This window comes from Enhydra lutris, unplaced genomic scaffold (genome assembly GCF_002288905.1).
Source record: "Enhydra lutris kenyoni isolate GAN:26980312 unplaced genomic scaffold, ASM228890v2 scaffoldscaffold2, whole genome shotgun sequence".
Taxonomy (NCBI): domain Eukaryota; kingdom Metazoa; phylum Chordata; class Mammalia; order Carnivora; family Mustelidae; genus Enhydra; species Enhydra lutris.
In genome coordinates, this window is record NW_019154086.1 from 68,798,882 (window position 1) to 68,820,706 (window position 21,825).

The following is a 21,825-nucleotide window of genomic DNA, read 5'->3' on the forward strand; positions in this document are numbered from 1 at the left end:
CATTTGGAATTAGAAACATATTTCCTGTTGTCTTCTCCAAGTACTCTGTGACACAGATTACATTATCCCTAAGGAAAATGTCCAGAATTTGACCTTAGTGGATCCAGAGTGCTCTGCATGCTGAAGCCAAGACATTAGAAAATTGCATTGTATTGTAGAGTTTCTCTCTCTATCCTTTTGTTCATATTATTTCAACTTAGATCTTACATATAGCCCTTCATTTCTTCCCAGGTTAGGAACACTAGGAGAACTGATATGAAAAGATGTCACATGTCAACTCTACCAGTTACCGTCAATAGACTATGAGAACCATAAGAGGTTTTTTTTCTTTTTAAAGATTTTATTATTTATTTGATATAGGGATAATAGCGGGGGGGGGGGAGGAGAAGCAGATTCCCCACTGAGCAGGGAGCCCCTCTTGGGGCTTGATCTCAAGACCCCAAGATCATGATGACTTGATCCAAAGGCAGACGTTTAACTAAGCCACCCAAGCGCCCCAACAACCACAGAGTTTTTAAAATCCTATGCCTAACTACATCATAAACTTAAAATTTTCAGAGGTAGATCTTATGTCTTATCACAAAAAAATTAATAAGGGGCAGAAGGAAACTTTGGGAGAAGACGGATAGGTCTGTCACCTGATGGTGGTGATGGTTTTACAGGTGCACACTTATCGACAAAGTCATTGAATTGTATATATTAAATATGTACAGTTTTTGTGTGTTAATAATATCTCAATAAAGTAAAAAAAAAACCCAAACTCCTCCCCAACTATATGCTATATCTGGAGAATATAATATATTTCAACTGAAAATAATTTAATGAACATGAAATTACAAACTGTCTGAAAGCCATGTAAATATTTACTATACATATGTACTGGTCTGCAATGTGACCATATATTTATAGCTACAGATAAAATGCTAATAAGCCTTTGGTTGAATGAAATCCAGTTTTCTGCTAAGATTTTTTTTTTAGTCTAATCATTCTATAACAAAACAAAACAAAAAAAGGATAATTTGACATGGGCTCTAGAGTAAGATATCACAGCTCTACACTTGGGCATGGTACCTAACCTCTCAGATCCTCTGTTTCTGTACCTGTAAGATGAAGATCATAAGAGTATCTCATGGTCTTTGTGAAGATTAAGTACAAGTATGCATGTAAGGCCATTAATAAGTTCTTGATAAATGCCAAGATTATAATGACGAGGACGATAATATCTTTATAAGCTAGCAAGTAGTCTTTTAATTGTTAAAAAATCTTATTTTGGGACGCCTGGGTGGCTCAGTTGGTTAAGCAGCTGCCTTCGGCTCAGGTCATGATCCCAGCGTTCTGGGATCGAGTCCCACATCGGGCTCCTTGCTTGGCGGGGAGCCTGCTTCTCCCTCTGCCTCTGCCTGCCATTCTGTCTGCCTGTGCTCGCTCTCTCTCCCTCTCTCTCTGACAAATAAAAAAAAAAAAAAAAAAAATCTTATTTTAAGAGGACAGAGGATTTTCTAAAAAGGGCATTTTCATTTACTTATATAAAAATGGTATCATTATTTTTGTAAATGCCCAAAACTTTTCTGTGTAACAGTAATCAATGTGCCAATTCCTGCCAATTTTTCCAATGTATATTATCATACTGTCTATACCAAATACCCTCTAATTATTTAACTATATAGTTATAGTATTTATATCTCTTCACATTTTCTACTATTGGGAGACTTCAGTGAGTGACCTGGGGTTTTATTATTTGTTTGCGTGTTTTAGTCACAGTCATTCTGGGAAGGTGTCATCACATTCACTGTTGAACATTTCTAGAATCAGCAATGCTTCTGTTCAACTGTTTTTTAAATAGAGAGGGAAAAATTAAAAATTATTCAATATTAAGTGGAAGACACTTTGAATCATGACCCATAGTTCCCTGAATGCATGTGGTCATGAAGACCTAAAATAAAAGATGAAGGTTCTATCTTGTTTTGTCTTGCTTGCCTTTTAGTGCTCAAGTAAGGAAGAGCTAGGTAGAGAAAAACCCTTGCAGAATAGGATTGGTGGACTAAATACCTCAAAAGTTATCCATTGCTCAAGCAAACTCAGTGTCCAGTCTTCAGTGGACTGTCCTATATGTCTTTTAGGTAGAACTGATTTCCAACTCATGTTCTTACTAAAAAAGATCATTCACCCACCCCACCCCCCCAAAAATGCTCCCTTATTCCCTATGCTACTTTTCCCATTCTGGCCCTTCCTGCCTGACTAGGTGAAAGGCCCCAACAGATAAAAACCTGAAGGACCAGAGCACACTACCAACCTGTGCTCACTCAAAGTCCATACAGACCCCATAATCACTCTTCACTTCAATATCAATTCCTTCAAAAAGGGCTTTGGAAACCATTCCAGACAGTTCAGGGTTTATATGGATACAGATTACTATGGAAAGAAACTACAGTGGTAAATCTTAAGAAAGTATGTCCCTGTGAACACATTAAAAAGTCTCTAGAGGGCGCCTGGGTGGCTCAGTGGGTTAAGCCTCTGTCTTCAGCTCAGGTCATGATCTCAGGGTCCTGGGATCGAGGCCCACATCGGGCTCTCTGCTCAGCAGGGAGCCTGCTTCCTCCTCTCTCTCTCTGCCTGCCTCTCTGCCTACTTGTGATCTCTCTCTCTCTCTCTCTCTCTGTCAAATAAATAAATAAATAAATCTTTAAAAAAAAAAATTCCTATTCTCCTGAAACTGTTCCAAAAAATAGAAATGGAAGGAAAACTTCCAAACTCATTTTAAAAAAAAAAGTCTCTAGAGCTAGGGCGCCTGGGTGGCTCAGTGGGTTAAGCCGCTGCCTTCGGCTCAGGTCATGATCTCAGAGTCCTGGGATCGAGTCCCGCATCGGGCTCTCCGCTCAGCAGGGAGCCTGCTTCCTCCTGTCTCTCTGCCTGCCTCTCTGCCTGCTTGTGATCTCTCTCTGTCAAATAAATAAATAAAATCTTTTTTTTTTTTTTAAAGATTTTGTTTATTTATTTGTCAGAGAGAGAGAGAGAGCAAGCACAGGCAGACAGAGTGGCAGGCAGAGGCAGAGGGAGAAGCAGGCTCCCTGCCGAGCAAGGAGCCCGATGCGGGACTCGATCCCAGGACACTGGGATCATGACCCGAGCCGAAGGCAGCTGCTTAACCAACTGAGCCACCCAGGCGTCCCAATAAATAAAATCTTTAAAAAAAAAAGTCTCTAGAGCTGGTGAGGAAAATGAGCAATGTTTGATAAACCCTGATATCCTACAGAACTCTCTAACATTTATCTCTTTTCTGTGAACTCATCAACTTCCACCTGGAGTCCTATGGTGTTCAGACTTACCTTCTTCACCCCAAACCTTTTCTCAAGAGTTACCAAGAAGATCTTCTGAAACTTCTAATCTAATCTTGCTCACTAGGCCTAAAATCCATCAGAGGCTCAAGGTCAAATCAAGAAAAAAAAAAATCTGAACTCTTCAATATGCATAAAATATCCTTCATTATCTGGCTCTTGGTCTCATTTTCCCAAAGTTCTGCTTATTAACATCCTGACTTAATTGCATTTGCCAAACACACCAGTTTCACTTACATGAGGGTTTCTTAATCTCTGCACTATTAACATTTTGGACCTGATGACTTTTTTTTTTTTTTAAGGTTATTTTTACAGAGAGAGAGAGTGAGCACACACAAGCAGGAGAAGCAGAAGGAGAAAGAGAATCTCAAGCAGACTCTGCTGTGCTCAGTGCAGAGCCCGATGAGGGCCTTGATCTCATGACCCTGAGATCACAACCAGCAGAAAGAAACAAAAAGTTGGACACTGAACCAATTGCGCCATGCAGGTGTCCCTGGACCTAATGACATCTTGTTGTGAGAAGGCTGTCCTGTGAGCTGTGGAGGTTTGGCAGTACCCCTGGCCTCTACCCACTAGATGTCAGTATCACACCCCACCCTGCACCCCAAGTCATAACAATCCAAAATGTCTCCTGACACTGCCAAATGCAGTGGGGTAAAGTCACCTCCAGCTGAGAACCACTGACTCACATCCTTGCCTTTTTATATGTTAATCTCTTGCTAAAATAGCACCTACACCTTTCCTCTTCAGTCAGTCCTGGAACCTCTCCACTTGGCCAATTCTTGAACCTGAAATTTTGTTCAACTGTTTTCTTTTCCTATTCCCAAGTGGGAGCAGTTGACCTTTCTCTGGTGAGTACTTTGTGCCTAATCCGATCACAGGCAAACATTATCAAGCATTTATGAAAGTACTAGCTTCCCTATCAGACTGCCAGCTCTCCTAAAGCAAGGACGGAGACTCTGGCCACTGTCTCACCAGCATCTGACACAATCCGGCTCATGAAGCAGGTGCTCAACAAATATTTACGGAATTGGTGGATGGAAAGCAAACCTAAGTATTCATTAAGAAAAGCAGGCAAGCCATATAAGCAGGTCAGCGTAATGCTTTCAGGTATTCCAAACATTTGATAACCTCATGTTCTATCACAACTCATGTTTGGCTTTCATGGACAGAAAACCAACAGAAAATTAAGAATAATGATGGTAACTCACAGCTTGTAAGAACCGGAAAGACAAGATGGGGCCACTTAATGCCCCACAGGCATTACTGTCTTCAAAATCTCCTTCTTCAAGCAAGAATTGCTGGCCTTTAAAATGTTCTTTTTCATAGGCAACCCACCTAGAAATACAAAGGACATCCAACTGAGCCATTAATAAGATTAACTTTAAAAAAAAGAGAAAATCATGATAAAGCACCTCATTGTATATCATCATATTTTAAAAAGCAACACATTTGTTTTGTTACCATTTATAAAGACAGACAGATGTTGTATGCTTCAAGGATCAACAGCTTTATAGTTTGGAGGATTTTCCCAACAAAACGTTGTTACAGGATTGTGATAGAGCAATGCTCACTAAATGTTTGTGGTATAACCTGATACCACATCTCAATGTGGAGAAAGGATAGTCTGCCAAGTAAAAAATAATGGAAAGCACCAATAGCCAATGAGTAAACTTATAAACCCATTTTGAGATTCAAAGATAATTATCCTTATTTTACTGACAAAGCCCTTCTGGAATCACAGAATGATTACTGTATTTAGCATTTATTTAGGTTGTAAATCAAAGGAACCTCTCCCTGGGTTTCCCATCAAAAACACATTACTGGGGGCGCCTGGGTGGCTCAGTGGTTAAAGCCTCTGCCTTTGGCTCAGGTCATGATCTCAGGGTCCTGGGATCGAGTCCCGCATCGGGCTCTCTGCTCAGCAGGGAGCCTGCCTCTTCCTCCTCTCTCTCTCTGCCTGCCTCTCTGCCTACTTGTGATCTGTCAAATAAATAAAAAAAATCTTAAAAAAAAAAAAAGAAAAAAAAAACACATTACTGGTGGGTTTAGCAAAGAGAAATGCAAATGGGCTGACATTAGCCCTGATGGCCTACACAATTAGAATACTTCTGTAAATATTTACAGGTGGGCAGTGTTGTTCCCACCATTTTATCAGTGGTGATAATGGCAATGGGTAGCACTTTGGCGGAGTACTTTCCAGAGGCACAAGTTTTTTTGTTTTTGTTTTTATTTTTGTTTTTTTTCTAAAGTAGGCTACATACACCCAGCATGGAACCCAATGCAGGGCTTGAACTCCAGTGACCCTGAGATCAAGACCTGAGCTGAGATCAAGAGTTGGACACTTAACTGACTGAGCCACCCATCCAGGACACTTAACTGACTGGACACTTTCTTGACTTCTAATCAAAAACTGAATAGAACTCTGATAAACACCATTAGTCGTTAAGTTCCTCCATGAAACTTACCTTTTTAATGGACTAATTCACAGTAGCTAATGAATGTAATGTGGGCATAGATGGTTCATCACTCATGCTGACCTGCTTCAATCTGCCTTTTGAGGCACTTTGTTGTTAGAATGGGACCCCCTCCAATGGGGCAGATTCTAGGATGACTACTTTGAGCTCCTAAGTTGGGGACTTTTGAATTCTGGGGCTTGAAAAACAAAGCTGGGTAGGGCTGACTACTATTGTTTTGAGAAAATGAAAAAAACTACTCCAAAAATTGTTTCCATAGGGTACAAAATAACAGTAACCACTCAGCAATCATGAATTCATCCTTGCCCTCACCATATAGGTGTGTATGTGACTGGGAAAGAAGAGGTCCACATGCACTGGAATAAACATCTTATACATCTTAGTGGGTTTGTAATATGTAAAAAGACCAACATTATTTTATTCTTAAACTATTATGTGAAAATAAATTGCACAGGAAAACTTTCAAATTCTAAATGTGGCTTTCATTTATATAAATGTGTCTACTCAGAACATGCCTTTAATATATCTGAATGGGAAAAATGATAAAATATATAGAAGACCTTAATATTAAAGACAGATTAATAAATTATTACATGATGATAGTTCAAAAATCTGCCGCTTTTAAAAAAATTTTAAGAATCAATTTGTATATCCATCTGGAATATTTAAAAATAGATGTTATCTGAGAAAAATGAAGAAACATCAACCTCACTTTCCCTAGATTCCTCAAGATGGGACAGAGTTCCTACTATCTGCAGTTAAACAGTTAAAAAAAAGTGAAAAATGGTAGAAATAGTGGGAAAAAAATGGAACTTTTTTTTTTTTTTTTTACATTTTGCTTATTTATTTGAGAGAGAGAGTACACACACGGTGCGAGCCAGGCGAGAGGGAGCAGAGGGAGAGAGAGAAGCAGACTCTGTGTTTAGCAGTGAGCCAAACACAGGACTTGATCCCATGACCCTGAGATCATGAGCTGAGCTGAAATCAAGAGTCAGATGTTTAATCGACTGAGTCACCCAGGAGCCCCTCAACTGTTCACTTTTAAATGGGGACATGAAATTTTTCTCCTGCGTTCTATTTCAAACAATAATATTTTCTTAAAATATAAATTAAAAATTAAAAATTTTTTTTAAATTAAATAAAATTAAAAATTAAAAAAATAAAATTAAATTACCAAAAAAACTCAGAAAACAATGCAAATCATGATCTAGTTAATGGGAAAACATTCAGATCCCAAAGGGAAGAAAAGGCAAAAATATTTAGCAGGGTTAACAAGAAGGGAATGTATTCATAGATTAGAGTACAAATAAACAGGACACAATAAAAATTTATCCAAAACATATTTGTTCTTCAAGGGCCTAAATTTTTTTTTTTAAACTGAAGGATAAAGAATTAAATGGTTACATTACAATATGTTAGACCAATTTTGGATATGTTCTACATATCTAATATATGGCACATTCTCTTTTATTTCCATATTGGCTAGTGTAGGCATCACTAGATTTACTGCCAGAAACTGCAAAGTCTAAGTCTTTAAATATAGATTCTTGAGTGATCTTAGACCAGTCATTTAACACCTATGAATAAAATGGTTTAGTAGCATCTTATGATAGAATAACATAAACAAGTTTTATAATATTACTGCAAATAATAAGACATCAATACTTAAATTAAAATGAACCAATATTCCAAATAAACCATTGTATCAACAAAGAGACCAACAGTGTTTCTAGAGGAATTCTAGCACTGGGTCGACAATAGCAAATAAACTATGAAGAAAGCTTCTTCTAATTTTTATCTGCCAGGATACAAATACAAAGGCACATCCCAATGCAGTCACAGATTTTTCTGGGGTACCTGCCCCAGAAACTGCTGACTGATACTAGGATGGTACCAATGATTGGTGACACTTGGGTTTATACTGAGAGGTTCTTGGGGGTGCTTCCTCAAAAACAGTACAGGGCCAGAGGGTAACCAATGTTAAAAATCCTTGACTTGGTCAGGAAATGACAGATGCTGGCAAGGATGAGGAGAAAGGGGAACCTTCCTACATTGTTGGTGGGAATGCAAGGTGGTGCAACCACTCTGGAAAAGAGCATGGAGGTTCCTCAAAAAGTTGAAAATAGATCTACCCTATGACCCTGCAATCGCACTACTGGGTATTTACCCTAAAGATACAAATGTAGTGAACCGAAGGGGCACATTCACCCAAATGTTTATAGCAGCAAGGTCCACAATAGTCAAACTATGGAAAGAACCTAGATGTCCATCAACAGGTGAATGGATAAAGAAGAGGTGTATATATATAAAATGGAATACTATGCAGCCATCAAAAGAAATGAAATCTTGCCATTTGTGACAACATGGATGGAACTAGAGGGTATTATGCTGAGCGAAATAAGTCAATCAGAGAAAGACAAGTATCATATGTTCTCCCTGATAGGAAGAATTTGAGAGGCAATGTGAGGGGTTTGGGGATAGGGAAGGAAAAAACGAAACAAGATGGGATTGTTAGGGAGACAAACCATAACAGACTCTTAATCTCAGAAAACAAACTGAGGGTTGCTGGGGTAGGGGGGATGGAGAGGGTGATTGGGTTATGGACATTGGGGAGGGTATATGCTATGGTGAGTGCTGTGAAGTGTATAAACCTGGCAATTCACAGACCTGTACCCCTGGGGCTAATAATACATTATATATTAATAAAAAATTAAAAAAATTTTTTAAATCCTTGACTTGGGAAACATACAACCTAGGCTACTTCTTTAATGAAGGACTCACTGCCAAGATCCTCAGCAGAGAAGGTCAACTAAGATCCACAGAATAGAGAATAAAAACTGGGGTTCTCATTCATGTCCAAAGTTTGTAAATATAAATAAATATTTTTTTTGGTAATTTTTATCTTCTATATTGTGTTTAGAATACTGTTTTAAGTTTTAGAAACTATTTTCTACACTTAATCTACCTCAAACTCTCTAAACAAGAGCTCACAGAAAAGCCAGTAGTGACTAATATTTTTAAGAGTACCTTCCAGGGACGCCTGGGTGGCTCAGTTGGTTAAGCAGCTGCCTTCGGCTCAGGTCATGATCCCAGCGTCCTGGGATCGAGTCCCACATCAGGCTCCTTGCTTGGCGAGGAGCCTGCTTCTCCCTCTGCCTCTGCCTGCCATTCTGTCTGCCTGTGCTTGCTCTCTCTCCCTCTCTCTCTGACAAATAAATTTAAAAAAAAAAAGAGTACCTTCCAGAAGGGAGGTAATATTTTTAGATTAAGACACATTGTTTATGCTTGGCTTGGCACATTTTTTATGCTGATCTATAAAAATTGACTATTAAATCAAATTTGTAAATATAACACTCACACTCCACCGACGACACGAATTGATCCAATTCCATGAAAATCCCCATTATTTTTTAAAAACTTAGGGACAGAATCTATGTGTTCACTAAACTCTTTGGCCTGTCCACGGAAGTGAGGTTTTTCATAAATAATAACCTGAAAGATATGAAAGAAAATTACTTAACATGCTTGTATTTTGGAATAGACACAAAACTCATTTACTTAAGTGAAACTAAAGACTTTGACATAGGGACCACTGTCCTTTTTATTAATATTTACAATATAGCATGCTGTCTGATATTCACAAGGAATATGTGAGTTATTATCATAAGGATAAAATATCTTAATAGCATGTTTCTCTCATAATAACAGTCAAATATGATGCCATTGTTCTGGTTACCCAAATCCTAGGACCATCTCAAAGGGTAAACTGTCTTCTAATGGACACTTAAGTTAACCAAACTTAGCTCACTGCTTAGAATTTAATACAGACCTGCCTTATATGTACTGAATTTTCCCTATTAGAAAAAAAAAAACAAACCTCTCTATAGAGGTTCTATGGCACAATAAATTATCTACTGGAGTGAGAAAACATGGCCGCTTCTTATAACACTAATTGCTTCTATGGCAGTTGCTATTCACTGATAAAAGATATGCAAATTCCTGAATTTGAATACAAACTTTCTAATAAAAAGAAGTGATTGAAAAAATTAAGGGTTTTATTTGCATACTGGGTTCATATAGGTGGGGGGTAAGTACAGCGGGAAATCCATTCCTAGCATTTCATTTACTTCAAATTTGGATTGGTACAAATATTTCTCTTCCGCCATTTTGGTGCTCTTTACTTCCCAAGTATGACCCACCTGCCCTTAGTATGTGGAAGTGACAATGACGACAACAGCACTCATCTATCCACACTCTATTACCTGGTTCTATTTGTGGTTGATGGCATACGAGGTGTACAACCAGCAAAATAAGGCCCCATGCTTAAAAGCACTGAACAAGTTATAGCTTCCCTGTTTCCAAAAATTGATAACATCAAACAAGCTGAAAAAAAATACACAGTATGGCTCCTATTTTCCAAATTTTAAATTTTCACAGGGTGCTATATTTGAAGTTATATTTAAGACTTTCTACATATGCTGAACCCAATCAGACTAAGAAGCAGTAATTCTTTGATGAGTAAGCCATCACTATATGATAGTTATTTCATTCATATACCTCTACAACCTGTCAAACTGCAAACATCGAAAGAAGACCGAGCCTGTCACACCTGAAGAGCCTAAGACAGAAGTCGCTGAGAAAGTGTCAGAGCTAATCCTGTATCTTTTAGATCACTGGTTCGAAAACCTTGGCTGCGTGTTATTAGAATCACCTGAGGAGCTCTGACCATATCCCAGACCAATACAGGACTAAGTATTTTTTTTAAACTTGGGTATATATGACTCCAACAAGGTTACTAAGTCTTAAAAGATTCCACCTATGTGATTAAGAGAATGGTGGTCAGTTCGATCAATTAAGAAGCCTCCAGAAATGGGAGGATTGGAGGAGCTGTGTCTTGTTTTGCAGGACAGGAAAAGGACGGATGAATCCTTCCCACGCCTGCCTCTGGAAGTGCTATAACCTAGACAAGCAGAGGTCTGTTTGCATCTTTGATCACTGCACTGGTTTTCTTTCCAACTCTTTTCACACACATTTTGTAATTCCATTTCCTTTTCTTTCCCCAAATGTGCTTAATCCTGGTGCCACTACTGCTCCAATTTTCACTGCCTCCCTCGGCTGTTCCCTTCAGATGCTTATACTGACAATGTTGTGAGCATTATTCCCAAACGTCTGCTAGATACCACCACTAGAATGTCCAGCTGCCACCTCAACTGCCCCCTCCCCACCAAATCAAAAATCAAACCTATCATCTTTCCATCCTGTATTTGGTGTTTGCTGTGCTTGACCTCCATCCTGGCACACTGACCCAATTTGCCCTCACAGCATGCGTCCTCACTGGCCGTTCTGTGCCGTCACCTCACTCCGACATTCACTAGCTAGATATTATTAGCATATATTCAGCTTTTTTTTTTTTACTTTAATAGTTCAAAATACTTAAAGATCAACACTCGAACTTTTTATCCTGCTATAAAAGTCCATTTTTAAGACTTACCTTTAAGTTCATAGGCATTTCCACTTTTAGTCCACCCTTAAGATAAAAAATTTTAATATTAGACACAGAAACATTTAGAACACTTGAAAGTAAGTGACATATGTAGGTTATACAAAAAAATATGATTAGTTCAAGGTTATATGCCAGCCAACTTTAAGTTGTGGTAACTTTTAAAATTTAAGCACAGAACTCTATGGTAGTCAAAACCAAGTCAGACAGCTCATTAATGTAGAGGCAGTAAGAAATCTTTAAAATATACTTTCCAGATTAAAACTAGTACAAAGAAGGAAACTGAGCTGTTTAGTCCTTAAGCACACATGACTGAGTAAGATTTAAGCCCAAGGCAGATTGTCCCAAGAAACAGAGTGGAGTTGCTAGATTCAAAACATCTCATTTGGCAGAGTAGATTTGCAAACCACTGACCCTGCATTTCCTCCCGACAACTGCTCAGGCTTTCTAAATTAGAGTGCTTCCCCTTCCAAGTTCCAGCAACACTTTTTATCATTAACTATCTTTGTGACCTCAAGGTTGTAGAGCATAAAAGGTAACCCCTTCCTCAACAAACTAATAGAATTTCCTGTTTTTAATGCTACTCCACACTGTGGTATTTCTTAAAATTTCTTAGTTTTTCCTAGTTTTTATTTTTTAAAGGCACAGAACAGCCAAAACTGGTTTACCACATAGCTAACATTTATTTGAAGAGTTTGCCCCCAATTAAAAATGTTTGCAACAAAAATACTGTATACACTTATTAACTTTAAGAAGGCAACCAAAAAAAAAAGAAAGCAACCACTGACAGAACTGTCCATGCTGAGCTTATCATTCATTACTCTGATGGAAAAGCATAATTAGAAGAGTAGTTTTCTAATAAGCATCAAAAAAATTTCAAAACTGTATTCAAAATTTTCACAGAACAGTACTTATAAGGAAACTGCATGCATGGTAATAACTCGCAGCACAAAGTAAATTCAGACATTTGTCTTCTAGAAAACGTTAAATGTTTTTATACAGATATTCTCTATAATATAGAGGCACAGAAAAATAATGTATAGGTTGCTGATCCAATAGTACACATATTCATTTCTCAGGATAGACAGCATAAGCAATCACCACAGTTATTTTAGATTCATGGGCACTTTGGAAAATGCCAGTTTTTAAATTTGCTTACCATTTGAAGTGGATGCAATGATTTCATTTCTGTCGCAGAAATCTCAAAGAGTCCATGGTCTTCCTCCAGAACTGTAGCTTGTCCCTTAAAATTAATATCTGGGTAGGCAAGCCAACTAAATAAGAAATGAATGGTTTGTTAAAGTATAATAGGAACACTTTAGTCTGGTACTGTAACAGTTAAAAGTATAAAGGGCTATGAAACAAACAAAAACCAAAAGAACAAAACAAAAAAACAGAAAACCTTCATGGCAGAATCACAACCAGTAAAACACATTTGAAATGACTTCACTTGATAGTATATAACAAGAGTTAATGTATTTTTCAGTACTCATATTCAAACACTTTAAGTCTATTTTACATACTCCAAGCAGTATATATTACTTTTCTTAGAATTTTCTAGTATTTAGGAGGTGTGACACCCTTGACTCAAGCAGAACATAACTGGAAGAAAAAAAAATTCCACTATATTCTTTTTTTTTTTTTTTACAGTGGGGCAATCAAAGGTGGGATTCCATAGGCCTTTTATATCTTTCCCCTCCTCCCCCAATCAAGGCATTTTACATCTTTGACCCACATTTTTAGAATCAATAATCAGTTCAATTGCCTGCTGCAGGAACAGTATCTGAAATGAGATTCCTGAAAGACAGACCTACCTTGTAACTAAATTTGGTAATTACAGACTTATCTCATGGGCAGGGTCAATTACTGGGTCTGCCCACAGTTCTAATCTGTGGTTAGGAGAGATGAAGAAAGATGTCCTACGGTGACCCCCAAATATCTACACCAACCATCATCAAAGCAAATAAAAAAGAATGGAAGATAGGAAAGGAATCCATGTTGAACTGGCATCACAGAGTTGTGATTCGCGCTAATCTGGAACTAAATTAAGACTCAGCTCAGTCATATCCATAGTCTAAAGACACCTTTGGAATCAGAAAGGTTTGGTAGCAGACGCAGGCTGAAGCAAATCATATAATTTCCTCATTTGTAAAATGAGTCGCTCCACCTACCTTACAGGAACACAACAAACAAAAAAAGTACCACGTGTCCGCGCTGTGGAGGCACTCAGTAACTACTGGCACCGAGACACCCTTGAAATAGTTCAAGCTCCAGATTTTTAGGCCAGGACATGCTTTTATTTCTCAGTCCCAAAATCTGGTGGATGAAAACATGATGAATGCATCTATCAAGAACTATGCCTGAGAATCTATCCGCTCCTGTGAGTCCTACATCAGAGACTTAATTGGATCCAAAGGAAGACAGAATCTGTTTTAATCCCTGCAACGGTCTTTCTTGAGTATCCAGGAGCATAAATAAAATCAAAACTTCACAAATATACAGGTCATCCACTGAAATTTGAAGTAAAAAGTTAAGTTTGGGGGCCATCAATCGCTGTAATAAAGAGAAACGGATACATACACTCCTGACTTCACAGTGAAGGACACAGATTTGGGGATATTCAGCTCTTCCAAATTGGGGACTGCTCGCTGTATATGGATGGGACAACATGCTGGGTCAGCCTGTGGGCAAAGTTCTATCTCTGGAATGCTGCAATCCTGATAAAAAAGAAAAAATTGGCTTTGAAATCATCTGGAGACACACACAATTCAGTATTCTCAATACCCTGGATACACAATTAAAATTATTTTCATTGTTCAGTTGAATTTCTTCACAAAAACAACACGAAGGAAATACTGTTTCACTTCACCAGTTTTTTAAAATGAATTTTTTTCTAAGAAGTTACATTGATAACATGAAAATTATAAATATTATCAATTAAAAGAGTATTACTCATTTTTTTCTGCTTTGTTTTTAAAAGTCTTGTTCTATTAAGCAATCAATGTTTAGTTACCAAACTCTGTGAGTGCCAAAAGTCTTTAAGCCTTCCTTCTCAGAAGCATAACAAAGCCATAAGGAGGAAGGGAGTTGAATAAAAGCTGATCTCATGGGGGATATAAAAAATAAATAACAGAGAGGCACACTACTCCCTCAGTGTGTTATCTAATTTACATTGACAAAAGAAGTAGGAATTAGAAGTGAGGGTAAAGGAAATCTGTTTTCCTACTTGTGGGATTCTGTTTATTTTAGAACAAGTTGGTCTGAAGAAGAAAGGCATTATGAAATTTCACCCCATCCTCCATCCCAAATTCACTGCCACCATGTCCCGTCAAACCTTCCCTTAAAATTTCACTTATGTATCTCTCTTTTCTATTCCCACTGTCAAGGCCATTCATCAAGGCTAAGACTTTGGATTATAGGCCTGTATCACCAGTCAAGTACTAGCCATGCTTTATACAGTTGGGCTTGTTAGAGAACACTACTTTCCTCATGACACTCCTTGGCTCAAAACCCAAGCATATCAAATTTACATTTGTAAAAATAAATAAATAAATAAATAAATTACATTTGTTTGCCTTTTTACAACATGATACCAACCCAGTGACCCTGAGGAACTCCACACACCTTTTCAGCCACACTGGTATCAATACTTTCCCTACCCCTTCTTTATATGGCCTCTCTTTGTAAATGTTTTCCCCCATTGCAACTAAAGGGAGAATTTTCTATATTCTTACCAATGAAAATCTTCTAATAGTCAAGTTCTAACACAAAAAAGACTTCATCTTTTTCTTAGGGAATCAAAGCTACAATTATTTTTCCCTTCTCTGAAATTACGGATGTGTTTCTGTCTGAACACACCAACTCCGTAATCATGAGTGTTTAATTATACAACTCAAACTTTCAGTAGCATAATTCTCACCTAAGAAATTGCAAAATTCAAGTGATTATGCTTTAATCAAACAGGTAAATGCGGTAACAATCAGAGGTGACATTAGGCTGAACAATTGTATTTTTTATTATAATCAGTTTTGCAATCTATAACTGCAATTTTGTGATTTTTTAACCTTCTAAACTGAGTTTTCCTATTAATCATTCTTAATCATTCCTATTAATATGTATAAGCAAATTAATATATTTTATTTTTAGAAAGCTAGTTCTAAAATGCAATACAGTAAAGAGGCATAACCTAAAATATCCTTTAAAGTTTAAAAGTATATATCTGTTTAAAATTTCCTTCCAAAGATAGTCAGGGGTGCCTGGGTGGCTCAGTGGGTTAAGCCTTTGTCTTCAGCCCAGGTCATGATCTCAGGGTCCTGGGATCGAGCCCCGCATCAGGCTCTCTGCTCAGAGGGGAGCCTGCTTCCTCCTCCCTCTCTCTCTCTGCCTGCTGCTCTTCCTCCTTGTGATCTCTGTTCTTCTGTCAAATAAATAAATAAAACTTAAAAAAAAAAAAAGCCAGAAACATCCACAACAGTCACCTGTCAATCTTCAAGGCTTTTGTTTGTTATTAATAATAGAGTTCTAGTAACAGTATTTAAAATGCTGCCATATTAATGTTCCCCCAGGGATGGTAGGCACAGTAACAGAATACTTAACTAAGTGTCTCACACAAGAAAGTTTCCTCTGCATTGTGTTATACAAACAATGCATGGGTGGTGTGCTTTAAAAGGGAAAAAGCTAAAAGGCAATTGAGTCTGCCACAATGCAGAAGGAAACAGCATAATGGAAAAAAGTATAATGATGGCTAAAAAATGGAAAATAAACAAAAATAAGAATGTTTATGTCCTCAGCCAGAGTATCCGTTTTTTCTCTAGTTAACTAAAAAAATTTTCACCGGTTAAGTTTTATCTTCTTCAGGGTGGCTATTCTCAAAGAAATAATGTCTCTTGCAAGACTTGCCTAATTCTTGATAGACTAGTGTTAGTAAACAGTAACAACTGAAGAATACTTTATAGTAACCTAGCAACAATGAACAGTTCATTCTTAGCAGTTTGTATGGCTCCCTCCCCAAATTTTCTAGTCACAATATACTCCACAAATATTTTGATGAAACTTGCAAGCTTAGACTACGAAAGCTTTTGTAGGCATGAAGGCAAAACTACAGGAGAGAAACAGGCAAGAATGGATTATAGTTAACAAAACCAGTAAGAAAATCTAATTGACTTCACCTCCCATAAAACACCTTCAGTCCCTGATCTGCTAACAACAGATCTCTCTTCTCAGCAAATTAATGAGGACAAAACCGAAGTAACTTCTGACCATAAGAAAAATGTCATTCCTTTAAAAAATATTAGCTGCACCATGAACAGTAATTTGCAACATTCACTTCTAATTTTTGAGAAAAGAAACATCCGACTCAAGAATTACTGCAATGCTACCTTACCCCAATTATCTCTGGGAGCAAAGATGGCCCTTGAGCAGAATCTACAACCACTGCTAACTGCTGGCATCCTCCACAGCTCTTCACAGCAAACTGAAGACATGATCAAAGTATTATCTTTAGAGAACAATGAAGTTTTGACTACTCAGATTAGAACAAATGAAAGAAGATGAAGCAAGATAAGGTTAGTTCTGGGCTTAGGCCTAGGTGAATTTGAAATGGTAACAGTCCCCATGAAAACGAAGCAATCAACAGGGAGAATTTTGACAAGGCTGGAGAAAGGAAGCAGTTTGATGCCTGATTCTTAACTTTGTAAAACGTTTAGAACAATGCTAATGCCTTTTCCATTAGATGCTCAATAGTTTTTCCTTCCTCACTGAAAGTTGCTGGCCTGTCCAAGACATGTGGGCACTCACACTGCGATTAAAAAACGACTCCAAGAACAAACACTGGAAGAAGGAAAGAATACAAGCAACACTTATTCTTTCTTTTAATGTAGTCTAAGCAAATAGCAGGTGTGCAAATACCCATTTATATATCCATATTCAACAGACTTGAGTTTTTTGCTTGATTTTATTGTAGGTGGATTTCTGGGTGGTGAGAAGTTTGCTGTTTTCAACAACTTATCTTTTTTCCCCACTGGGCTTGGCATGATGCCTGACATTCAAAAGAATAGCACAAAACTGTAAGTTACTTAAATCTTAGAACATTCTACCTACAAATTATTCATATCAATTTCTAGTGAGTTAGCTAATTAAATGAGACTCAAATGCTGCTTGCTGAGCTGAACTGCTCACAGTTAAATTTTTCAATGAAAACGAACACTGCCCTCAACAGTGCAGCCTTCTATCCCCTTGTAGTGCCACCAACATTCACCTCTGCATCGAACACAGGCGGCTCTGCCAAGAACTTGCTCACATTTCCCACCCACCTAACCCTTGTTTACTCTCTCGAGATTCCAATCAGGTGTAACCTCCTCCAGGTGAGGTACCCCTTTTTTGTGCACCCCTAGGGCCCTGCAGAGCATTTTTACTTCACATGGTTATGTAATTCAGCTGCCCTTCCCCTAAACGTCAAGCGATCTGGAGTATGAGATCGTATCTCACTTGTATTTCCATTCCCCATGCCTATCACAGTGCTGGGCCCAAAAGCAGAACACAAATTTATGAAGACACAGGCTTGTTTGCAGTTTTCCAGGAAGGATAAATCCACATAAAATACATGCAGATACCCCTTTCATGATGGCTTTTTCTGTATGCTATCTTTAATTTTTCTCTATGCCATCTGCAACTATCAAGAATTTAATAACATCAACCCAAATCATTGTGATAGGGTCCATCTTAATTTGTATTTTTAGGCATATAAACAAAATCTCCATAACTTGAAAAAATATAGGGGACCCTGGGTGGCTCAGTGGTTTAAGTATCTGCCTTCAGCTCAGGTCATGATCCTAGGGTCCTGGGATCTAGCTCAGCAGGGCTCCCTGCTCAGCTTGGAGCCTGCTTCTCCCTCTCCCTCTGCCCCTCCCCCTGCTCATGCTCACTCCTGCTTATGTCTCTCTCACATGCACTCTCTCGGACAAAGTAAGTAAATCTTACAAAAAGTAAAAAATATATATCTGTGACTGTCATATTCATAACTGTAGTAAACCATGTGCTATTTTCTTGCTGAGGGAACTCTTAAGAATATACTGGGAAAATTCTGTCCCTATCTGAGATCTTTCCTAATCACTAATTCACCTCTCCCCTAAACCACCACAGCACTTCCCATGAAATGTTTTATTATACTGGGAGACCTTCCTCATGCAAGTATTAAATGATATTTTCTAAACAGAATATAAAAAAGAAATATACCTACCCTTTGTCTCGCCACTCTTCCTTCTCTGTTTTTCCCGTAACACTTATCACTCTCACACACACTCACTCACTCTCTTACACTCAGGAGAGGAGATTACTTAAAAAAAAAAAAAAAAAAATATATATATATATATATATATATATATATATATATTTGGAAATATCAACTCTTTTCCTAAAGATGCCTGGATGGTATATTTCTATCACTATAAAAAAATGTATATATATCTAAATATTATTTATACAGATATATATATATATATATGTTACATATACATATATATCATGTACCATTTCATTTTATGGCCCAGATTACAGGTAACAGTTTAAATTATCATTCACTCTAATACTTCATATGTATAAATTCAAAAGATTATCATCAATATAATAAAAATTAGTAAAACTACCACAAATATTAGCAATCATTTCTAAACACTGCTAGGCCGAAGTACAGCTTTACTACATGACAAACGAAACAATACAGAAATTAGGGGAAAATCAGTGATCATGCTACCTTTAAGACACGTTTGATAGAACCCAATACAAAGTCTCTCTGTGGATGCTTTCTGTTCTGAAGGATCCAGTCACGATTTAACACCTTTTCCCCTTCTTCCAGCACACATTTCTGACCCTGGAAATGTGGCTTCTCATATAAAATCCAGCTGAAAAAAACATAAAAGCATGGTTATTTATAATTAATTTTCTAAGAAATGAGGCATAAAACAAATGATACTTAGTCCACAGACTATCTCACCTACCTAACTTTTAAAACCTGAGTTATTTTCCACCATTAGCATATAATTCTATTTGAAACAATGATATATGCTAATTTAAGTATAGACAAATAGCATAAGAATAAAAGGACATACAACTTGGAAATATTCCTGATCATAACCTATGCCTACACATATAAAAGGACACATGCACTTTCTAGATGGTGTATAAACAAACCTATACATTTCTATTAAAACAGCAGCTTAACAATTCCAAATTTTAAATAAAATGGGAGCACATGTATCCCATTTTATTACATGAAGACAACACTACACCATATCACATACATCATGAATACTGATCAGTGAGTAACTGAGACACTGGACAAAGAAATCGTGGCTCCAGCATATCCAAGGATAATGGTTGATTGAGGTTTTCCCTTATTTTTACACCACACAAAGAATCCTTCACTTCTTAACTATGTCAGCTATACAAATGACCCTAAGTATGTGCCCTTCACATTCCTTAGCATCCCACAAATTTTGAACTCACTTCCAAAGCTATGCTTCCTTTAACTCAAGCCTTTAACTCAACTTGCCAAATCTACCCTGTTAACAGCATAGTTTCAGAATGGTATTGATTGTATATAATATATATACTAGGTCTTGTTATGTATAGCTGGCTTTAAGCATGGAGAACAACCTATATTTTCTGTCACAGTAGATAAAGAGAACAATTAAATTATAAAGCAGTAATAAGATTTCAAAATATTCTGTCAAAAACTAGACAAAAGGGAATGTGACTTCAATAAAAAATACAAAACACATAAACAGTAAGAAAACAGACTTAGTGGGGGGGGGGGGGAGGACACACTACAAAATTTTAAGAGCTCTCTTACCAGCCCCTTACAACTTTTATCAGTACCCCATTCGGAAAGGACCATGATGTAGCATCAGGAATACTACAGTAGATCTCTTGCTTATATTTACTTCCACGGAGATCATAGATAACCATCTGCAATATACAGTAAGTAGGCACAATAACCAATTTTAAAAATGCATTTAAAATTTCAAAATGTCCTAGAATGTAGAAAATAAAAGATCCTAAATATAGAAAGAAATTTTTACTTTAGATGTTAAATCTGTGAGTAAAATAATCCCTTTTAAAGTCAGTTATGGGCATCTGTGTGGCTCAGTTGGTTAAGTGTCTGCCTTCAGCTCAGGTCATGATCCCAGGATCCTGGGATGGAGCCCCATGTCAGCTTTCATCAAATACATACATACATATATACAAACATACATAAATATCTCAAAAAAATAAAATTTTAAAAAAATGTCAGTTAAAAGTATTTAAACTCCTCAAATCTGAGAGTAACCTTATTTTTTTGTTTTGTTTTGTTTAGTCAACTCTGTACCCAGTGTGGGACTTGAGCTTACAACCGTGAGATCAAGAGTCACATGCCTCCCAACTGAGCCAGCCAGATGCCCCTAAAATAACCGTGCTCTTCATATTTTATCTCTGTCTATAAGAAACTTACGCTTACTGGGGCGCCTGGGTGTCTCAGTCATTTAAGAATCTGCCTTCAACTCAGGTTATGATCTGAGAGTCCTGGGACTGAGTCCCACATCGGGCTCCTTGCTCAGCGGTGTCTGGTTCTCCCTCTCCCCATCTCTGTCCCTCATGCTCTCTCGTGCACTCTCTCTCAAATAAATAAAATCTTTAAAAAGAAAACCAAACAAACAAACAAGAAACTTAGGCTTACCTTCCCAGGTCTTGGGTTACACCTCAAAATTTGTTTGTTAATATTCTGAAATAATAAAAGTGTAAAAAGGAAGCCTTAAGAAGCATCAACAGAAAGTTATATAATAGTTCAGTTTCTTAGCACTCACATATTTAATTTATCACATATATACTTATGGGCCATTAAATGCAAAGCACACCTCTAGGTACTACAAGGGCTGTCAGGGCAAATATAAAGGGAAATACTGTGTTGTTTGTGCCCTCAAGAAGCTTAGAACTACAAAGGGGGAAACAGATCACATTCATATGACTCTTCTAAGTGAAGGGCTAAGTTAAACTACAGGTAAAACACAAAAAAGATACCAAGTGATGGCCATAAAGGGAAATGGCACCATCATAGAGGTCAGACGATAGCACAGGGAGGGGCCCAAAGGCTTGTCTGAGCAAGTGATATGGAGAAGACCTTGAAAAACAGGATTTCAATAAGCAAAGCAATGTGCCAGGTTGGGGTCAGGGAGTAGAAGGAAAAATAACTTTCATGTAGAGAACATATTGAGGAAAAGTACAGTGATAGGAAACCCATGGTGCATGACCAGAGCATGAGGAGACAAGGCTGGACAAAGAGGACCTGGGTGTGTTGTAATGCAATGAAGATGTTCCACGTGACTTGGTGATGGGGAATCATCAAAGAAACACTTCTTCAAATCCCACCCTTTCTTTCAAAAAGACTTTGCCTTGCATGCTACTGGTTGAAAGTCCCACATAAGGGCATATTCTCTGTTAGACATTTAAATATTTCTAAGGCAAAGAATACATATAGCTG

At 37.5% G+C, this 21,825-nt stretch overlaps 1 protein-coding gene across 2 annotated transcripts in view; it reads right to left on the reverse strand.

Moving 5' to 3' along the window:
- Positions 1 to 21,825, reverse strand: part of LOC111147317 (crystallin beta-gamma domain containing 3) — a 111,625-nt gene that overhangs the window by 39,890 nt on the left and 49,910 nt on the right. For both annotated transcript variants that reach the window (XM_022503318.1, XM_022503310.1), the window contains 8 exons: positions 21,025 to 21,069; positions 20,161 to 20,276; positions 19,063 to 19,210; positions 13,893 to 14,029; positions 12,472 to 12,586; positions 11,304 to 11,339; positions 9,171 to 9,304; positions 4,547 to 4,673 (listed from right to left, as the gene is read on the reverse strand). In XM_022503318.1, coding sequence (XP_022359026.1) covers positions 4,547 to 4,673; positions 9,171 to 9,304; positions 11,304 to 11,339; positions 12,472 to 12,586; positions 13,893 to 14,029; positions 19,063 to 19,210; positions 20,161 to 20,276; positions 21,025 to 21,069 — 858 coding nt within the window. The remainder of the gene's footprint in view (positions 1 to 4,546; positions 4,674 to 9,170; positions 9,305 to 11,303; positions 11,340 to 12,471; positions 12,587 to 13,892; positions 14,030 to 19,062; positions 19,211 to 20,160; positions 20,277 to 21,024; positions 21,070 to 21,825) is intronic.